Source organism: Pseudorca crassidens, chromosome 19, assembly GCF_039906515.1.
Source record: "Pseudorca crassidens isolate mPseCra1 chromosome 19, mPseCra1.hap1, whole genome shotgun sequence".
Lineage (NCBI taxonomy): Eukaryota > Metazoa > Chordata > Mammalia > Artiodactyla > Delphinidae > Pseudorca > Pseudorca crassidens.
This window is the reverse complement of record NC_090314.1, coordinates 52,245,977-52,263,798: the sequence shown is the minus strand read 5'-3', so window position 1 is coordinate 52,263,798 and position 17,822 is coordinate 52,245,977. Positions and strand designations below refer to the sequence as shown.

Genomic DNA, 17,822 nt, shown 5'->3' with positions numbered 1-17,822 from the left:
TTATGCGTGCTCAAATATTCAAGATACAAGGAGAGCATAAAGAAGCTTTGTGGGAACTTAAAACTAAACTGCATTAATTTCAACCTTTCTTCCCAACCAAATCTTTCACGGGGCGAACCAAAAGCCTAGGCAGCAATGTATCATTCCTACTTTTTTACTGCAAAGTGCTGCTGAGAAGTAGCAGCTTCAACCCCTCTGTATGGGTGTCTTAGCACCTTCCCCTGCACAGACTCTGCTGCAGGCCCACCCACAGCACAGCCCTTCCCCAGCTTTCTTGCCAAGGAACCCCAACACCATTTAGTTCCAGGCAGCAGGTTCACAGAGTCTAAGACAATCTCCCAGTGACTGGTCAAGGGACACCATGTGACCCCGACAGCCAGCGAGATGGAAAAGGGAATTTGGGAGCTCTGGGGAAACATTTCCCTTTCCAATGAAAAGAAACCAAAGCAGGAGGAGAGAAGTATGCCTTCCATCTCTGGCCTTCTGACGTGATGCTTGGAGCTGCTGCAGCCATCTTGGAACCTTTAGGAGGAAAGAGTCCCAGAGGAGCTAGCCGTAAGCTCATTTACCTCGGCCTTGACATGCAAGTTCTTGGTCAGTGTGTCCTGCTGCTGTGCATGCACACTGTGTGTCGGGAAGGCTACCATGATGCTGGCCACCTTGGCTCTCTCCTCCTCATTCAGTGACCGTGTGTGATTTTCTATGGGTGCCATGATGAGATAAAGGTTGGGAAGCTCCCGTATGTTACTTTCATCAGGCTGTGCTGTGACTTGTAGCCAAAAGCATTTAAACTAATACAAACCATCCCCACCTCCACCCCAAGCCAATTCCACTGCCGGGGGCCGTGTTTGCAGCCACCAGCGGGCTGTTCTCGCCCTGATCCAGGCCCTGCTATCCACGGGGGCCTGCATGGCTGATGGCACCATCCACCACTACTTGTCCCTGCTTCCTCATATACCAGACGACCATTTCACACTTCTCTTTCTACCTCTCCCTCCACCTCCTCCTCTCAGAGTCCATGGCTTTGCCTCATACTTGAAAGGAGGAAATAAAGGGAACCGACCGGCACCTGTTTTCCCACCACCAGACCTGCTGTTGGGACAGTTCTCCTCAGGCCAATGAAGGCTTCTGCTCCTGACTCTCCTGCCTGGGTGTTTCCACGGCCAACAGCCTCAGAAGAAGACAGCACGACTCCCTCGGGGGCAAAGGGCAGATATGCCTGCAGCCCACTATGAAAGATTTGGGTTCTGCCTGTTTGGGGTCGCTCAGCTGAGACTCTTGCCCTGGCCCCTGGGACAGGGACTGAGGAGACCCTTGGCTGCCTGCTGTGCTGCGAGCGACGAGTTCTCCGCATCTCCTGCCGGTGCCTGTGAGGCTGTGGCAGCTTGCTTGTCAGCTGTGGCCAGTAAGCTCCCAGTTCTGGCTACCCATCACCTCCCTGCCTCTGACCTGTGCTATCAAACCCCAGTCCCTTGAGCCCCCCCACCCCTTTCTCTCCTGGGTTTGCCCTCCTCCCCAGCCACAAGCATCACATCTCGCCCATCTTCCCAACCTGCATATAGACAGGCTGCACTTCCACAACTTCCTCCAATATCGCTCTTTTTTAAAAAGTATTTTAAATGTAAATTTATTTATTTATTTGTTTGTTTATTTATTTTTGGCTGCATTGTGTCTTCGTTGCTGCACATGGGCTTTCTCTAGTTGTGGTGAGCAGGGGCTACTCTTCGTTGCAGTGCGTGGGCTTCTCATTGCGGTGGCTTCTCTTTTTGCAGAGCATGGGCTCTAGGCGCGTGGGCTTCAGTAGTTGTGGCACACGGGCTCAGTAGTTGTGGCTCTCAGGCTCTAGAGCGCAGGCTCAGTAGCTGTGGTGCATGGGCTTAGTTGCTCCACAGCGTGTGGGATCTTCCCAGACCAGGGCTCGAACCTGTGTCCCCTATGTTGGCAGGTGGATTCTTGACCACTGCATCACCAGGGAAGTCCCCAGTCCCTATTTTAACTGCTGCTTTTCAGAGCAAGACATCTTTTTTTTTTTTTTTTGCGGTACACAGGCCTCTCACTGTTGTGGCCTCTCCCGTTGCAGAGCACAGGCTCTGGACGCGCAGGCTCAGTGGCCATGGCTCACGGGCCCAGCCGCTCTGCGGCCTGTGGGATCTTCCCAGACCGGGGCACGAACCCGTGTCCTCTGCATTGGCAGGCGGACTCTCAACCACTGCGCCACCAGGGAAGTCCCAAGAAATCTTGACTAAGCTGTCCACCCGTTCTCCTCCAGCCCCTTTAACTGGGAAGGCTGGATGACAAGTCCACCACTCCACTGAGACGGCCAGAAGGCCATAGTGACGCAGAGCACTTTTCTGCCCTGACCTTCCCTGACCTCTTGGCAGCATTCCACCCAGTTGACCACTCCCTCCCTCTAAAATCTTTTCATTATAAAAGATACCAAACTACATCAAGCACATATAACATACGTGTATCGTTTAAAGAATTGTTAAAAAATAAAACAGAATAAACCAGAAACCTGTATACTCAGCTTGAGAAACAGCATCACTACTGCCTGTGTTTGTCAATAAAGTTTTATTGGTGCACAGCCACACCGATCACTTACACATTGTCTGCGGCTGCTTTTGAGCTGCAGGCAGAGATGAGTAGTTGCAAGAGAGACCATTGGGCCACAAAGCCGAAAATACTCACTATTCGGCCCGACACCTACTCTGGAATTTTTTTTTAGTGAGGGACGGGTGGCGCACAGTTGCTCAGTTTTTTTGCTAAAGCAAAGCAGAGCTGGAGGAAAGTGCATTTATCAGGAAATAAGATGGACGTGTGGCCTGAAGAAAGCATCGAGTCAGCATTTCTCCCCTACTCTTCCTGTAAATCATCCCCCAAAAGAGAAAATTTTCATGAAAACTAGAGATAAAATTCCAGATGGGAAAAATGGTGGTTCTGCCAAAGGCGGTAGAAATGAGCAGGGGTGTGTGGAAGGACAGGCACGGTGGGAGGCCTCAGGAGGAGCCAGGAGGTGGGAGCACAACCCCCTGGATGCAGCGTGCCTGGGTGGGAGGGGAGAGAAGCTGGGCTTTGTGAAAACGGGCAGAGATAAGTCAAGGCCGGACTTAGTTAAAAACCACCAACAAAACTGCTAGACTGGACAATGGCCCTGGCCTCATTTCCCTTATAAGTTTCCTACAAATACCTGGTCAAGGAAAAATCACCTCTTTTAAAGATGAGGGGGAACAAAGGAACAAAAGTGCTACGAGAAAAAAGAAGGAAGGAAACCAGCAAAACGACAATGAACATTCACCAAAAACTTCCGATAGAGCCGATGAAAAATACAGCAAAACGTTCCTGAATTTAAAATGTACTGAAGCAGTAGCTTCTCAGATTAATGAGCTCAAGCGGGAGCTGTGAGGAGAACAGACCAGTCTGCATCTGAGGAGACTACTCGAGGCATCACAGGGGCGATGCTGCCGCCAGAGGGGACAGAATGTGGACCACTGGGAGGATGTGGCTCCTTCCAGGGGCAGAACCCAGGTTTAACAAATCCTGAGAAAAGCCACAACAGAGTTTTGGGGCTGGGCCTAAAGACTGTATGGGAAAAAAATAAATAAACAAATGAGAATTACCAGGAAAACTCTGAGAAAGAAGCATAACTGGAGATCCTAAGTCAGTAGACATTACAAGGGACCAGGAAGCAGTAACAATTCAAACAGCACTGCACGTGGACAGACCAAGACCAATAAATCAAGGCAGAGGTCCCCAACTCCCGGGCCACTGACTGGTACTGATCCGTGACCTGTTGGGAACCAGGCGGCACAGCAGGAGGTGAGCGGCGGGCGAGCCAGCAAAGCTTCATCTGCCGCTCCCCCTCGCTCACATTACCGCCTGAGCCATCTGCACCCCTGTCTGTGGAAAGGCTGGGGACTGCCGAACCAAGGGACAGAACAAGAGCTCCAGACCCAGACTCAAGTACACACAGAACATCTAACATGATAGTAAAAGCGGGATTTCAAACAAGTGGGGAAATGTGAGTTATTCAATAACGGGTATGGGGAGTGGACTTCCCTGGTGGTCCAGCGGTTGAGAATACGTCACAGGATGCAGGGGACGCTGGTTCCATCCCTGGTTGGGGAACTAAGATCCCACATGTTGCGGGGCAACTAAGCCCAGGCGCTGCAACTACTGAGTCCACGTGCTCTGGAGCCCGTGTGCCACAACTAGACAGAAGCCCACGCACCTCAACAAAGAGCCCGTGTGCTGCAACAAAAGATTCTGCATGCCACAACTAAGACCTGACGCAGTCAATAAATAAATAAATATTAAAAAAAAAACTGGTGTGGGGACATTTGGATTGCCACCTGGGGTTAAAAAAAGTTTGGTTCCTATTTCATAACCTACACAGTGATAAATTCCAAATGGATCCTGGATTTAATTATGAAAAAAGGAAACCATAACTGTATTAGAAGACATCATGGCAGAATAATCTTCAATCTTGGAGTGGAAAAAACCCAAGTATGGCACAAAACCCAGAAAGGATTAAAAACAAGAACATTAATTAAATTACATAAAAATAAAAAAATACGTGCATGACAAAAACTACCATAGGCAAAGTCAAAAAACAAATGAAAAACTGTGGGAAAATATTTGCAATTCATATCTCAGAAAAGGTCTGATTTCCATTATATATAATAAGCTCATACAAATCAATAAGAAAAAGATTATAAACCCAGTATACAAATGGGCAGAGAACTGAAGAAAAGGAAAGGGAAATGACTCAAACATGTGAAAAGATGCACAACCTCCTAACAGGAGAAATATGAATTAAAATGACACCTAACAGACTGGCAAAGATTATAGTTCGATGACACTGCTGGAGAGGGTCTGGGGAAAGATGCCCTCTCAGCCTTTGCTGGGTGGGTGTGAACTGGTACCACCTGATGGAGCCCAAGTAACATCTTCTCAAACTGGACATGCACATACCTTTGGACAGAACGATACACCCTCCGGGAATTTACATTTACGCTTTTATGCATGCGCTACAGCAATGTACAAGGTAATTCACTGTAACGTTATTGGTGACGGCAAAAGACTGGAAATAATCTAAAATGCCCATTGGCACACTGGGCACAGCAGGAAGCATTCATGCATTGAGGCTGAGAGCCGAGAATGAGGGTGCTTGCTGTGAGCTGATCCGGAAGGGGATCCAAGTTCATTCCCCCAACCCCGGTCTTCAAACAGTCTCCCCTCTGCCCACCCTGCTTACTACATCTTGGTCTCACGCAGTTCCCCCAAAGGTGGCCCTTCAAATGAACTTTCCTGAGAACCTCACAGTGAGCGAGTTTCCCGGGGGCAGAGGACACGCACTTCATGGGCTGCCCTGGCCTTGTGAGGCTGAGCAGAACACAGAACACCCGCCTGCCCGAGTCACAGACTGACCATAGTGCCCCCACCCTCGTGACCTGTGGGCTCTACTCTGGGTAGACATGGTGACATGGTCAGCTGGACGCGGGGCTGGGAGACACCCTCTGTCCCTGGGGGACGGTCAGGCACCAAATCAGAGGACAGGACTGCAGAATTTACAGATTCCCTAACCACAGCAGGAAGAACGCCGTGCTCACTCTGTGTGTCAGCCTGCGAGTGGCCACCACAGCTGTCCTCATGGCCAGCACCCAGACCAATGGGGCAACGGCCTGGGGATGTACGTCTTCACCTACCTGGAGGCGAGTCGTCCTGGGAGGTGAGGCCAGAAGGGCTGGATCCCAGGTCCAGTAACTTCCATGTGTCCTGGAGGGAACTGCTGGCAAGTGATGAGGACCTTTGGGTGTGGTGGCCATTTTCCTCCTGGAATTCTTGAGCCAGGCGTGGCTTTGGGGACTGGTTTTCTTTCTGAGGAGCTGATCTGCAAGTCACTGTGGAGATTCTGTGTTGCCTCTGTGAAAGAGAGAAAAGAGAATTATCCTTGAAAGCCACCCTCTCTCCCTGCCCTCCTGGGGTGATAAGACAGTGGACGTGGCCCGAGGAGGGGCTCTGGACATTTAAACATGAAACATGGGGGATTCCCTGGCGAACCAGTGGTTAGGACTCTGTGCTTTCACTGCCGAGGGCCCGGGTTCAATCGGGTTCAATCCCTGGTCGGGGAACTAAGATTCCACAAGCTGCGCGGTGCAGCTAAAAAAAAAAAACATGAAACACAATCCCGAGGGAGGCGAGGGAGGTGGGATTGGGGACCAGGGCCAATGCCCTGAGGTGAAGCCCTGTCACTCTGGGCAACGGCCACCCTCTCTGACACCAAGCACTCCAGTTCCAGGTGCTTCCTGGGTCGGGATGTGGCATGAAGACGTGGCCCTGGTGGATCCTGCGTACCAGCCCTGGCCCCGCTGTGCAGCCTGGCTCAGCATCCCTTCTGCAGACTGTCTGTGCCAAGCGGGCTTGGCTCTCTCCTGAGCGTTCAGGGAAACATTCTTTCTTGGCATTCTTAGAGTCCTGTCGTGGAAATTTAAATAAAAGAAATTCAGTGTTCGTGGGTCATTGATGGGGTACCTTACTGAGTTTTCCCTCAAGATTAGGGAGGAACGCTCTCCCCAAATTTCTGATATGAGGGACTTACTCGGCTCTGTGACAAGCCAAAGTGGGGAACCTGCTTGGGTTCACCGGCCAGGACGAATTTAACAGGCCTCATCATGGCAATCGAAGTACCTCCCCGCCCTCGAGGGCAACCAAGACCGGAAAGTCACACAACCTTCCTGTGGTGCCCAGGGAGGGCACCCTGGGCCCCTCCAGGCACACAAGGGGCCCTGCAGCTCTTGTTTGTGACACATCTTCAGTGCACAGCTGGCCCCCTGCAGCCTAAACACTCACATCTTCCCTCTGAGGGGAAGCCTGTGGAAAAGCAGTCAGGAGGGGGCACCGAGGAGAACCGAAGCCCGGGAATGTGCAGAGCCCTGCACGGAGGGCCACCTGCTGCTGCCGCTTCTCCTGCTCAAGTTTAATTAAGTTCTGGATTTTCAGCCAAGTAATGCACTCATACATTTTCGTTTTAACTTTCAGTTAAACTTTCAGATCCCACAAGCCACAAACAAACAAACAAACTTATCTAAACTGATGGAGAGTCTGTATTAGGTCAAATTATATGAAATTGCTGGTATCTGACCACTTTTGACCCATAAAATGGCAATTTTGTATGGTTCAACATAATACTAAAGCCTACAGCAAACATACTACCTGAAGATAAAAAATGGGAAAAGCATTCTCTGTAAACCAGGACAAACGTGTGGGTGTCAGCCACCCAGTTTTCCTCCACGCTGTGTGGGGTCCTGCCCAGGACAGTGGGGTGAGAAAAGATGAATGGTGTGAGGCCAGAAAAGGAAGCAGCCCGGTCCTTACCCCAGATGCTACGTCCATCAACACACAAAAGCAAAGAGAAATACTGACACATGTGTTGGCATCAATCAGTTCAGAAGAGTTAATAGCTACAAAATCATTTTACAAAAGTCAACTCTGTTCCAAATGACCAGCAACAGTAGGAAAGTGTAAGTTTAAAGGGATGTTGAAGAGAAACAGACTGGTACAGCTATTAGACAATTATTCATCAATAAAAAGATGAGCTCTCAAGCCAGGAAGAGACATGGAGGAACCTTACACGCATGTTGCTAAGGGAAGGACGCCCATCTGAGAAGGCTACTTGTTGTTTGATTCCAACTCTGTGACATCCTGGAAAAGGCAAAACCATGAACACAGGAACAAGATCAGTGGTTGCCAGGGGTTACGGGTGATGAATAGTGGAGCACAGAGGAGTTTTAGGGCCATGAAACTACTCTGTGTGATGCTATAATAATGAGCATGTGCCATTATACACTAGTCCAAACCCGTAGAAAGTGTGCCAAGAGTGACCCCTGATGTAAACTGTGGACTGTGCTGATGACGTGTCAGGGCAGGCTCATTGATTCTAACAAATTAACCGCTTTGTTGGGGGTTGCTGATGACACGGGAGGCTGTGCGCGTGTCGGGGCAGGAGGTACACGGGAACTCTCTATACTTTCTGCTCAATTTTGCTGTGAATCTGAAACTGCTCTGAAAAACGAAGCCTATTTATTAAAAAATTTTTGATAGCAACAAAAACAGGTGACTATATTTTGTTGACCTCTGAAATACCTATATGTGACACACTATAAAGGATCTTCATGCATTGTCTGAAGGTATAGGCCAGTATAACAACTTGACAGTGTCATTCAACAGTATCTAAGGAAGATAAAATGTACACAGCCTAGAACACAGCAATTCTGATCCTAGGTCCATGCCCGAGAAACTTCTGCACATGAGGACATCTGTAACAATGTTCACACCAAAGAAATGGTAACTGACCTAAATGCCCATCAATAGAAGAATGGATAAGTAAATGCTCGTGTATTCACAAAATAGAAAGAAAATACACCAACTTGTGTCTAGACCTGGGGTCGGCAAAGCACAACTTGTAGACCAAATCCTGCCCACCACATTTTTTGGTACAGCCTATGAGCCAAAAATAGTTTTTACATTTTTAAATAGTTGAAAAAAATCAAAAAAGAAGAAAAATATTTCATGACATGAAAATTATGAAATTAAAGTTACAAGGTCCATAAACTTTTACTGGAGCACATCCATGCCCGCCTGTTTACATATCTCCTGTGCTGGCATTCAGGACAAACGCAGAGTTGAGAAGTTGCAACAGAGACTCTGGCCCTTACAGGCCGGAATATTCACTATTTGGTCCTTTACAGAAAAGGTTTACCAATTCCTGAACTAAAGCTACATGTACCAACATATACACAGTTGACCCTTGAACAACATGTGTTTGAACTGGGCAGGTCCCCTCATATGCAGAGTTTTTTCAATAAATATGCAGTACAGGACTACATGATCCATAGCTGGCTGAATCCACGGATGCAGAACCACCGATACACAGGGACGACTGTAAAGTTAAACGTGGATTTTCGACCACTGGAGGGGGGTCCGTGCCCCTAACCCCCATGATGTTCAAGGGCCAACGGTGTACATCAGAAACACAGTGCTGAATGAGAGCATGTGTACAGAACGATGTACACACAGCTCGGTGTGATTTACACAGATTCTTTAAATATCTGCTGAGAGAGAGAAACACCAGGCTCGGGAAAGTCTGAAGGGACCATGGATATTGGGGGCAGAACACTCAAAGGGGTTTTAACTTACAACATTTTGCTTATTAAGTTGGATGGTGTACACATAGGTTTCATTATATTAGTCTTTTTATCTTAGAAGTCTAAAAATACTTAAAATAAAAATAAATACATAAATAACAATATCCACCCAACAGAGAATAAATGGAAAGAACAACCAAGAAAATTCTGTAAAGGAACAGAAACAAGGGCAAGCTGTTATATGTATTTGTAACTTATTAAAACATTACGAAGCTACGGGATTCAGAGCCGGAGAGCACCTGCTCAGGAGCAGATAATTCACTGGAACTGTACAGAAAGTAAATGCAGAACCCGAACCTAACAATGCTGCAGCATCAGGCCCATCACCTACCAAGCACTGGCCTAACTTCTCAAAAATGCCAATGTTGTGAAAGACAAAGAAGGGCTGAGCAGTCGTCCAGGCTGAAGGAGACATGTGCACATACACGCGTGAGCTGCATGCCACACAGGTCCTGGACGGCCTGCTTGGTGGAGGAGGATGGCTGAAAAGAGGTGACTGGCAAAATCTGAACACAGAATATGTATTAAATTCTAGGACTGCATTAATGTTATGTTTCCTGATTTTGATAATTTATATTTTACTGCAGCTATATGTCAGGGAGTGTCCTTGTATTCTGGCATCCAGGGGCTCGATGTCTGCAACTTAGATCTACCTATTTCTCTAAAATGTGGAGGAAGCAGAGGGAGGGAAGAGAAAGAATGATAAAGCAAATGTAGCAAAAAGTTAACAATTGGTTAATCTAAGTGAAGGGTATATGTGCTATTCTTGCAACTTTGTGTAAATTTGAAGTTATTTCAAAATAAAAAATTAAACACAAACATAAGCAAGAGTATAGATTTTCAGTACATGATAAAAATGTCAATTCAAAATCAGTGAGAAAAAGGAGGATAATTACTTACAGGGTACTATGACAATTAGTAAAATAGAACAACTAGAGAAACAGGTGAATATTTACCTAAACTCAAAATATAGAAAGAAACCTCTAAGCCAGAAAACAGTGAAATAAACCTTTAAAGTAGACTGACAGGGTTCATTAGATGAAAAAAAAGTTATCTGTGGATTTTTTAAAAAAAGAAAAATTAAAAGGCAAATGACAAGTTTGAGAAACATGTGTAACAGAGAAGGAACAATTTCCTTAACACATAAAGAACCCCTACAAACTAACAAGAAAAATACAAACACACAAGTAGAAAAATTAGCTAAAAACTTGCATAAATAACCCACAAAAGAAGAAATATAAATGGCTGATAAATAGATTAAAAAATTTAAAATTGCTCCAAATATAAGACATTTTTAAAAGATGCATTTTTTAAACTATTATGTTGGTAAAGATTTAGAAAATAATACCTAGGTAGGTAAAGCTATATAATAAAACATATATATATATATTATACTTTGTAATTTTGAAAAATAGCAGGAAACACACTGATATGTTACTGGCAACTATGTTGAAATGCTAAAAGTTGGAAACTTTTTAAATTGTGTTTACTGTATTTTGAAGTTTCTGTTATGAAATGAAGTATTTAAGCAATCAGTAAAAAGTTATTAGAAATAAGTTTCTTACGTAAAGGAGTGTTACCTGAGTTGTGAGACGGGGTTGCAACGGTCGCAAGCGTGCATCAGGTGCCTCACCTGAACCCTGGGCCTCAGGGGTAGGAAGGGGGTGATGAGGCAGCTTCCCTATAAACGAGATGAGGGAAATGGTTTGTCCTCTGTGTGCACGTCACTTGGGTTTCTCTCGTGGTGAATTCAAATACTCAAGAAGAACAGTAAGTACCTCTTCAAAACCAAAGTCACTTCTCTTTCAAGAGAACTTGGGGGGTGGACACCTGTGACTTATACAACACACACCAGCATTTCAGCAGACTTCAGAACACACAGAAGCCTTCCACAGCAGCACATACCCCTTATGCAGCTTCTCAAAGTGGCAGTCATGAGCCATCCATTAAGAGACCCAAAGACATACCCTCTCCGCAGCAGAGAAAAATAAGAAGCAAAAGTTTAAGTATATACACTTGAGGATTATTCTTGTAATCAATGCTTCAGCAGTCTTCTTTGAAAATAGGCATAAACATCTTAGATTAACTTTATCTAAAACTTTTTTTTGCCGGGGGGGGGGGGTGGGGGGGGTGGGGGGGGTGGGGGACTAACTTTGTTCTGCATGACACAGAAACAACCAACTGTAACTTCTCAGTTGCACTATTCTTGTTATGAACTCTCATCAGATCTTTCACTTTTGAAAATTATTAGTAAGTTAACCATGGCCATGTTAAGTCTTTGACATCTCCATGGACAAAAAAAATGTTGCCTGCCATTTCAATAAACAAAGAATGTTGCCTGCCACCAAGCTATCAGCCTCTGCAGCCACCCCAACTGTGCACCCTGAGGGGATTTGGGATGGAGAAAAACAGGACACTGTCCCTACATAGTTAAGATGCATATCAAAGGAATGATTTCAATGGGCCCAAGGTCTTGCATCTTCCCATAGGTAGAAAGGCACTAAAATCCTCGAGATGCCTGCTTTTTGTGATTAGCAGTAATCTTTTGATGTCTCACTACATATATATTGTTTCAGCAAAAACTCCTACATGTTCTTTCTCCTCCCTGACCTCTTTGGAACAGTCTCTCAGATCCATCTGACAGGCTACCTTCCCAGACTACAGTCCTCAGTAACGTTCTTGAATAAAACATAATTCTCAACTTTTAGGTTGTGCATTTTTTCTTCAGTGAACATCTACAAAGAGTTTGTTTACTTTAATGGGAAAAAAATGAAAGAAAGAAAGAAGAAAAAGGAGAGAAAGCTTTACAGTCAGGTCAGCACAGTGGGAAAAGACTGTGCTTACAGGAATTGCTTAGACCACCGTGAGGCCATCCCAGTGGACTGACTCAGGATTTCCAGAACCCTAGTCAAGAAGCAGATGGACCATTGAGACCTCAGAACCAAGACTGAGAGGAACAAGGATTAACCACCTAGGACTGAAGGAACCAATGAGGGACGAGGCAGCTGTTGTTGGGAACACTATAGATGTGATTTTAATGTTCTCCTTTCTAGATATGCAAGGAACTCTTTCTTTTTCCCCTTAAGCTGTCTGTAGTCCACATACATTTAGTGGTCTCTGGTTTTGTAAACTGAAATGAAACATTTCTAAGTGGTATCTTGTTCTCCCTGCCCGAGTCCTCCAGAACTCAGAAACTCCTGTTGACTATTCTTACTTGCCTGACAATATAGTAATTTGCATAGGCTCAAAGAGAATCTGTCCTTGTTTTTACCAGAATTTGACTGGAAATGTGGATTATGCAGCCAAGGCCCTGCCTGGGCAGCCAGAGTTGAGAATGATACTCATTTAATTATCAGGACCCATTGCCTGTAAGGATCTGTGGTTGACTTCATGGAGCAATGCTCACAAAGCCCTCCCTCCCAGGATAACTGGCAGGTGACAGGCTCACAGAGGGTTAAGGAAGGTCATCTCCTGGCAGGTCCAGGAACCTCAGAATATTTTGGAAACCTCAAGAAAAAAGGAATTTTCTCAAAATCACCAAGCAGGTGAAACATGGAGAGTTCTTGGCTTCCTGGACTCAGGACAACAAACAAGCTTTCAACAGTCCAATCTGAAATCGTGATGGAAAGTTCCAGCAAAGCAAACTCAAGAAGTCTAACACCGTGAATTAACACTCCTGCTGCGCCTATGGAAACGATCAGGCCAAATGATACCAGACTTGTTTTGTGATCAAGAATAGTCTTTGAGATTATTTTTCTTTTTCTTTTGGCCACGCTGTGCGACTTGTGGGATCTTAGTTCCCCAACCAGGAATTGAACATAAGCCCTCAGCAGTGAAAGCGCAGAGTCCTAACCATTGGACCGCCAGGGAATTCCCCGAGATTATTTTTTTATCAAAAGCTGAGAAACTGTAGGGAGGGACTTCTCTGGTGGCACAGTGGTTAAGAATCTGCCTGCCAAAACAGGGGACACGGGTTCGAGCCCTGGGCCGGGAAGATCCCACATGCCGCGGAGCACCTAAGCCTGAACGCCACAACTCCTGAGCCTGCGCTCGAGAGCCCACAAGCCACAACTACTGAGCCCGCATGCCACAACTACTGAAGCCTGTGCACCTAGAGCCCGTGCTCTGTATCAAGAGAAGCCACCGCAGTGAGAAGCCTGTGCACTGCAACGAAGAGTAGCCCCTGCTCGCCGCAACTAGAGAAAGACCACACGCAGCAACGAAGACCCAAGGCAGCCAAAAGTAAATAAATTAATTTTTTAAAAAAGAAACTGCAGGGAAAAAACTGTGTTCCAATGGAAACTGCATAGCCTACTGCGCACCCTGAGGAGCTGTCAGGTTCTTGCCTCTCATTGTGCCTGAGCTACTTTACAACTCTGGAAGTTGACAGACACGCAAACTACACCTCGTCCCTTGGAGTTTTCATGGGCTCCCCCTCCCCCCTTTAGAGAAACCAGTTCTGCCCCATTTGCAATTCAATTCCTTTACTCCAAATAAATTTGTGCCCTTTTGATTTTTCCTTGGAATTGCTTATAACATGTGACTGATTTCCTCACTGTTTAGTAAACAGAAGAGAATTCTAAACACGGGATCTTTTTTTTTTTTTTTTCGGGATCATTTTCATATCTGTTTGAGAGCCATATTTTACTTCTTTCTGAAAATTACTTTTTAAAACCTGGTTAAAGAAATATTATTAAATGTTATTAAACATCAGAAAGGACACTGAATAATATGAACCATGATGAGCTATTAACTGTCATGAACACTTCTGCTCTAAGTAACATGGCATGAAAATTGATACAACACAATGGTGAGGAGGAGAAATGGACAGAAATACAAGAGCAGTGCAAGATTTTAACACAAAGATCGTGGTTCTTGGCTTTTCAAGTTGACGAGTATAAAGAAGTTTAGACAGAATGTTAATAATTGTATTTAAGCTGAGGCATCCCAGCACTGGAGCCTACAGGCTGTTGGGTGGGGCTGGGTCTTCGTGCCAGGGTGGTGGTCTCCAGGAGAGCTCACGCCAGTGGGTGTTCCCTGGTACCTCCGCCACCAGTGTCCTTGTCCCCACAGTGAGCTGCAGCTGCCTCCCACCTCCTCGGAGACCCCCCAAGACCAGCAGGATAGTCTTCGGTATTTTGCTCATTTGTTCATCCATGTGAACATAAAATCCAGTTTGTCCAGCTCCTTGAAAAAAATATGCTGGGATTTTGATCAGTTTGAGAACTGACGTCATCAAAAAAGTAAACTGTCTGTATCAGTGGACATACTGTATCTCTGTTTATCTAGGTCTTCTTTAGCACCTTTAATAAAACTGTAATTTTTTTCCAATAAGAAAAAAATATATTTAATAAGGCTGCTTAATAGAACAGAATCAAAAGTAGACTTCAACTCATGCTTAAAAATAACTGAAGGAATTCTTTTTTAAATAAATTTATTTATTTATTTTTGGCTGAGTTGGGTCCTCGTTGCTGCACGCGGGCTTTCCCCAGTTGCGGCAAGTGGGGGCTACTCTTTGTTGTGGTGCGCAGGCTTCTCATTGCGGTGGCTTCTCTTGTTGCAGAGCACGGCTCTAGGTGAACAGGCTTCAGTAGTTGTGGCTCGTGGGCTTAGTTGCTCCGCGGCATGTGGGATCTTCCTGGACCAGGGCTCGAACCCACGTCCCCTGCATTGGCAGTTGGATCCTTATAAACACTGCACCACCAGGGAAGCCCACTAAAGGAATTTTGAAACTCTCTCTTGTGAAAATTAACCAAGGGAATCTCACTAAGATGGAGTGGGAGGCCAGAAGGGGAGCCCTTATGCACGTCCCACTCACATCAATACAGATCCTAACAGAAGAGACTACCTTGCATCTCCATACGGAAGTGACACTGCTTTACTGCTGCCTGTGGGAGGAAGACATTCTCCTTGCCTGGCAGCAGCCCAACCAATGAGAGATCATTACAGCTCAGCCAATGAAAAACCACTACACTTTGAACCCCCATTTTCCTCCAATGGACTGTTTATAACGGCTCCCCACAATGTCCCCTTCTCCTCTATAAAAGAGTTTCCTCTCTTTTGCTTTACCCGACTTGCATGTGGTTCACCATAGTTGTATGTTCTGAACTGCAATTCTTTGCTGCTCCTTAATAAACTCGTTTTGCTGATAAAAATAACTGTTTTAGGTTAACATTACATGGAGGTCCAACCGAGATCCAGAGCAGACCCCTGACAACCCCAAGGCTGGTGAGCAAACAGGTGTGGTACCAACAGAGCCCACTGAGCTCACTGTTTTTCTAGTCACCCCTGGAGTTTGAGGGTAAGCTTTTCTCCTGGATCTGAGCTCCACTCTTTTTGCATTTGGAAGCTCTCTAGGCTTTATCTGGGATCTGTTCAAAGGCTTCATCCTTTTTTGTTAAGGCCTTGTTTTGTCCGTGAGTACTCACTTGGCACTTCAGCCGGACTTGAAATCAGGCTGTCCCTATTGGAACTGTGCTGGCATTTGGTCCAATTCCTTTTGGAACTGGGCTGTTCCTATTTGGAACTGTGCCATTCAGCCTCTGGCCTGATTCCGTTGGGATCAGGCTGTCCCTACTGGAACTGTGATGCTATTTGGCCTGCAGGCTGTTTAAGAATTACCTCTTTGCTTTAGAGAAAAAAAAAAAAAAACTCTCGAAAATGGGATCCCAGTTATCTAAATGTCTTGAGGGCACCCCACATTCAAGGACCCTGTCTGATTTTATGTTTAAAAACCACAGCCCCTCCTCCTGCACATTTCTATGGGGAAATTTCAGGCTCCCCAAACTTACCTTTCTTAAAACTATATTAGCCATAGCTCTGAAATCATCAAAATTAAACCGGGTGCCTCTTTTGGTTGCTATTTTGAGGCTTCCAAACATTATCAGGAATTTAAAATTGCTTCCCTGCAAATACAATAATTACATTAACTGAGGCAAACAATTAAAGAAAGACAAAATGGCTCTGAAGTCTCACGCTCAGCTCCCCCAACTCCTTTGTCCCTGGTGTCATCTTGTTCATCCTCCCACCCCTGCTTCTTTGTCTCAGGCTCTGCCACCCTCTGAACCTATCAGAACCTGCCCTTTAAAGTGAAATATTCTGAGGGTCCAAAGAGACCCCAGATTACTTATGTTCCCTTGAGGAAGGGTGAATTGCCAGACGCAGTTAAAGACTTTCCTAAAGTAACTGAGGGCCCCCCGTAGGTTTGCTGGAGAATTTAGCATAGTTATTCAAACCTACCAGTCTGGTTTCTCAGATTTATATCAGTTAGTTTACATGCTTTTTGAGGGGCAAGCCAAACACTGGATGAAATTAGCCCGATGGAAACACCCTGGAGGGGATTTAGAAAAACAAACCCCTAGCTTCTGGCAAGAGGTCAGAACGTGCTGAAAACCTCCACCAGCAATTACAGTCGTCTTTCCTAAGCCTGTTGATGGGAATAAAATTTAGGTTTTCACACAAAAATCTGATGAACCTGTTCATAACTATTATAATTGACTTCACATTGTTTTTAAAGAAAATTCTGGTCTTCCTTCAGATGTTCAAACCACTCAGATACCCCTTATCTCCATACTTATGAATGGGCTGAACCAGGATCTTTCTCTTTTAAAAGAACAAGGGTGGAATGGGAAATTACGTCCACTCTAGACTTAGTTAACTTGGCAAATTAGTTCACTCGAATCCTAGATGAATCACCTAAAAGAGACCACTAGGGCTCCCCTGGTGGCGCAGTGGTTGAGAGTCCGCCTGCCGATGCAGGGGACACGGGTTCATGCCCCGGTCCGGGAAGTTCCCACATGCCGCGGAGCGGCTGGACCCATGAGCCATGGCCGCTAAGCCTGCGCGGCCGGAGCCTGTGCTCCGCAACGGGAGAGGCCACAACAGTGAGAGGCCCACGTACTGCAAAAAAAAAAAAAAAAGAAAGAAAGACCACTAAATTCTTAATCTTCAACTCCCGAAAATGAAGGCCCCTTAACGAAACCCAAAACCTTCTAGTTTCTGCTATTACTGTAAAGAGCGAGGACACTGGAAAGACTGTTACAAGTTTAAGTGTTTCTGGCATCTTCAGCCCTCTAACCAGCCTTTCCAATATCCTCTTAACTCCCAATGAGGGGCTCCAAGGAAGGACAGAGGCTCTCCCAGTCCTCTCCTTGAATCAGCTTGGAGAAGCCACTCTCCAGATTGGGAACGAATCTCTCTCTGTCCTTACAGACACCAGACCACACTCTCAGTGCTCAGCCCCACTGCTAGAAAGGAGCCCCTGCCTCAAAATACTAAACTGGTCCAAATACTGGGGGATCTCTAATGCACCTCAACAGGGTCCTGTTTCTGAACCTATTCCCTTTTGCTTAGACCCTTTAAGAGATACACACCCTCTTCTCCTTAGCTCCTCCGTCCCTATTCATTTAATAGGCTGAGACTTCTTGGAAAAGTATCATGCCTGAACTTCTTTCTCCCAAAAGGGGGAAACAGTTCTAAAATTTGACAGTCGCCATCAAAATAGCCACCAGGTGAATTAAATGATCCTTTGACATCTTTTATTTGCTCTGTCTCCAACGGTTCTGGAACTGATTCCGGAAACACTAATCATTTGTCCCTATTGAATCAGCTACCACTCTC

General features: G+C 45.7%; 1 protein-coding gene across 8 annotated transcripts in view; it reads right to left on the bottom strand.

Moving 5' to 3' along the window:
- The window catches only part of CCDC57 (coiled-coil domain containing 57), a 106,316-nt gene that overhangs the window by 23,273 nt on the left and 65,221 nt on the right, over positions 1-17,822 (bottom strand). For 7 of the 8 annotated variants that reach the window (XM_067715082.1, XM_067715081.1, XM_067715085.1 and 4 more), the window contains 3 exons: positions 10,784-10,884; positions 6,355-6,474; positions 5,706-5,922 (listed from right to left, as the gene is read on the bottom strand). In XM_067715082.1, the coding sequence (XP_067571183.1) occupies positions 5,706-5,922; positions 6,355-6,474; positions 10,784-10,884 (438 nt within the window). Of the gene's footprint in view, positions 1-5,705; positions 5,923-6,354; positions 6,475-10,783; positions 10,885-17,822 lie in introns of those variants that run through there. The other variant, XM_067715087.1, reaches the window with a different exon arrangement.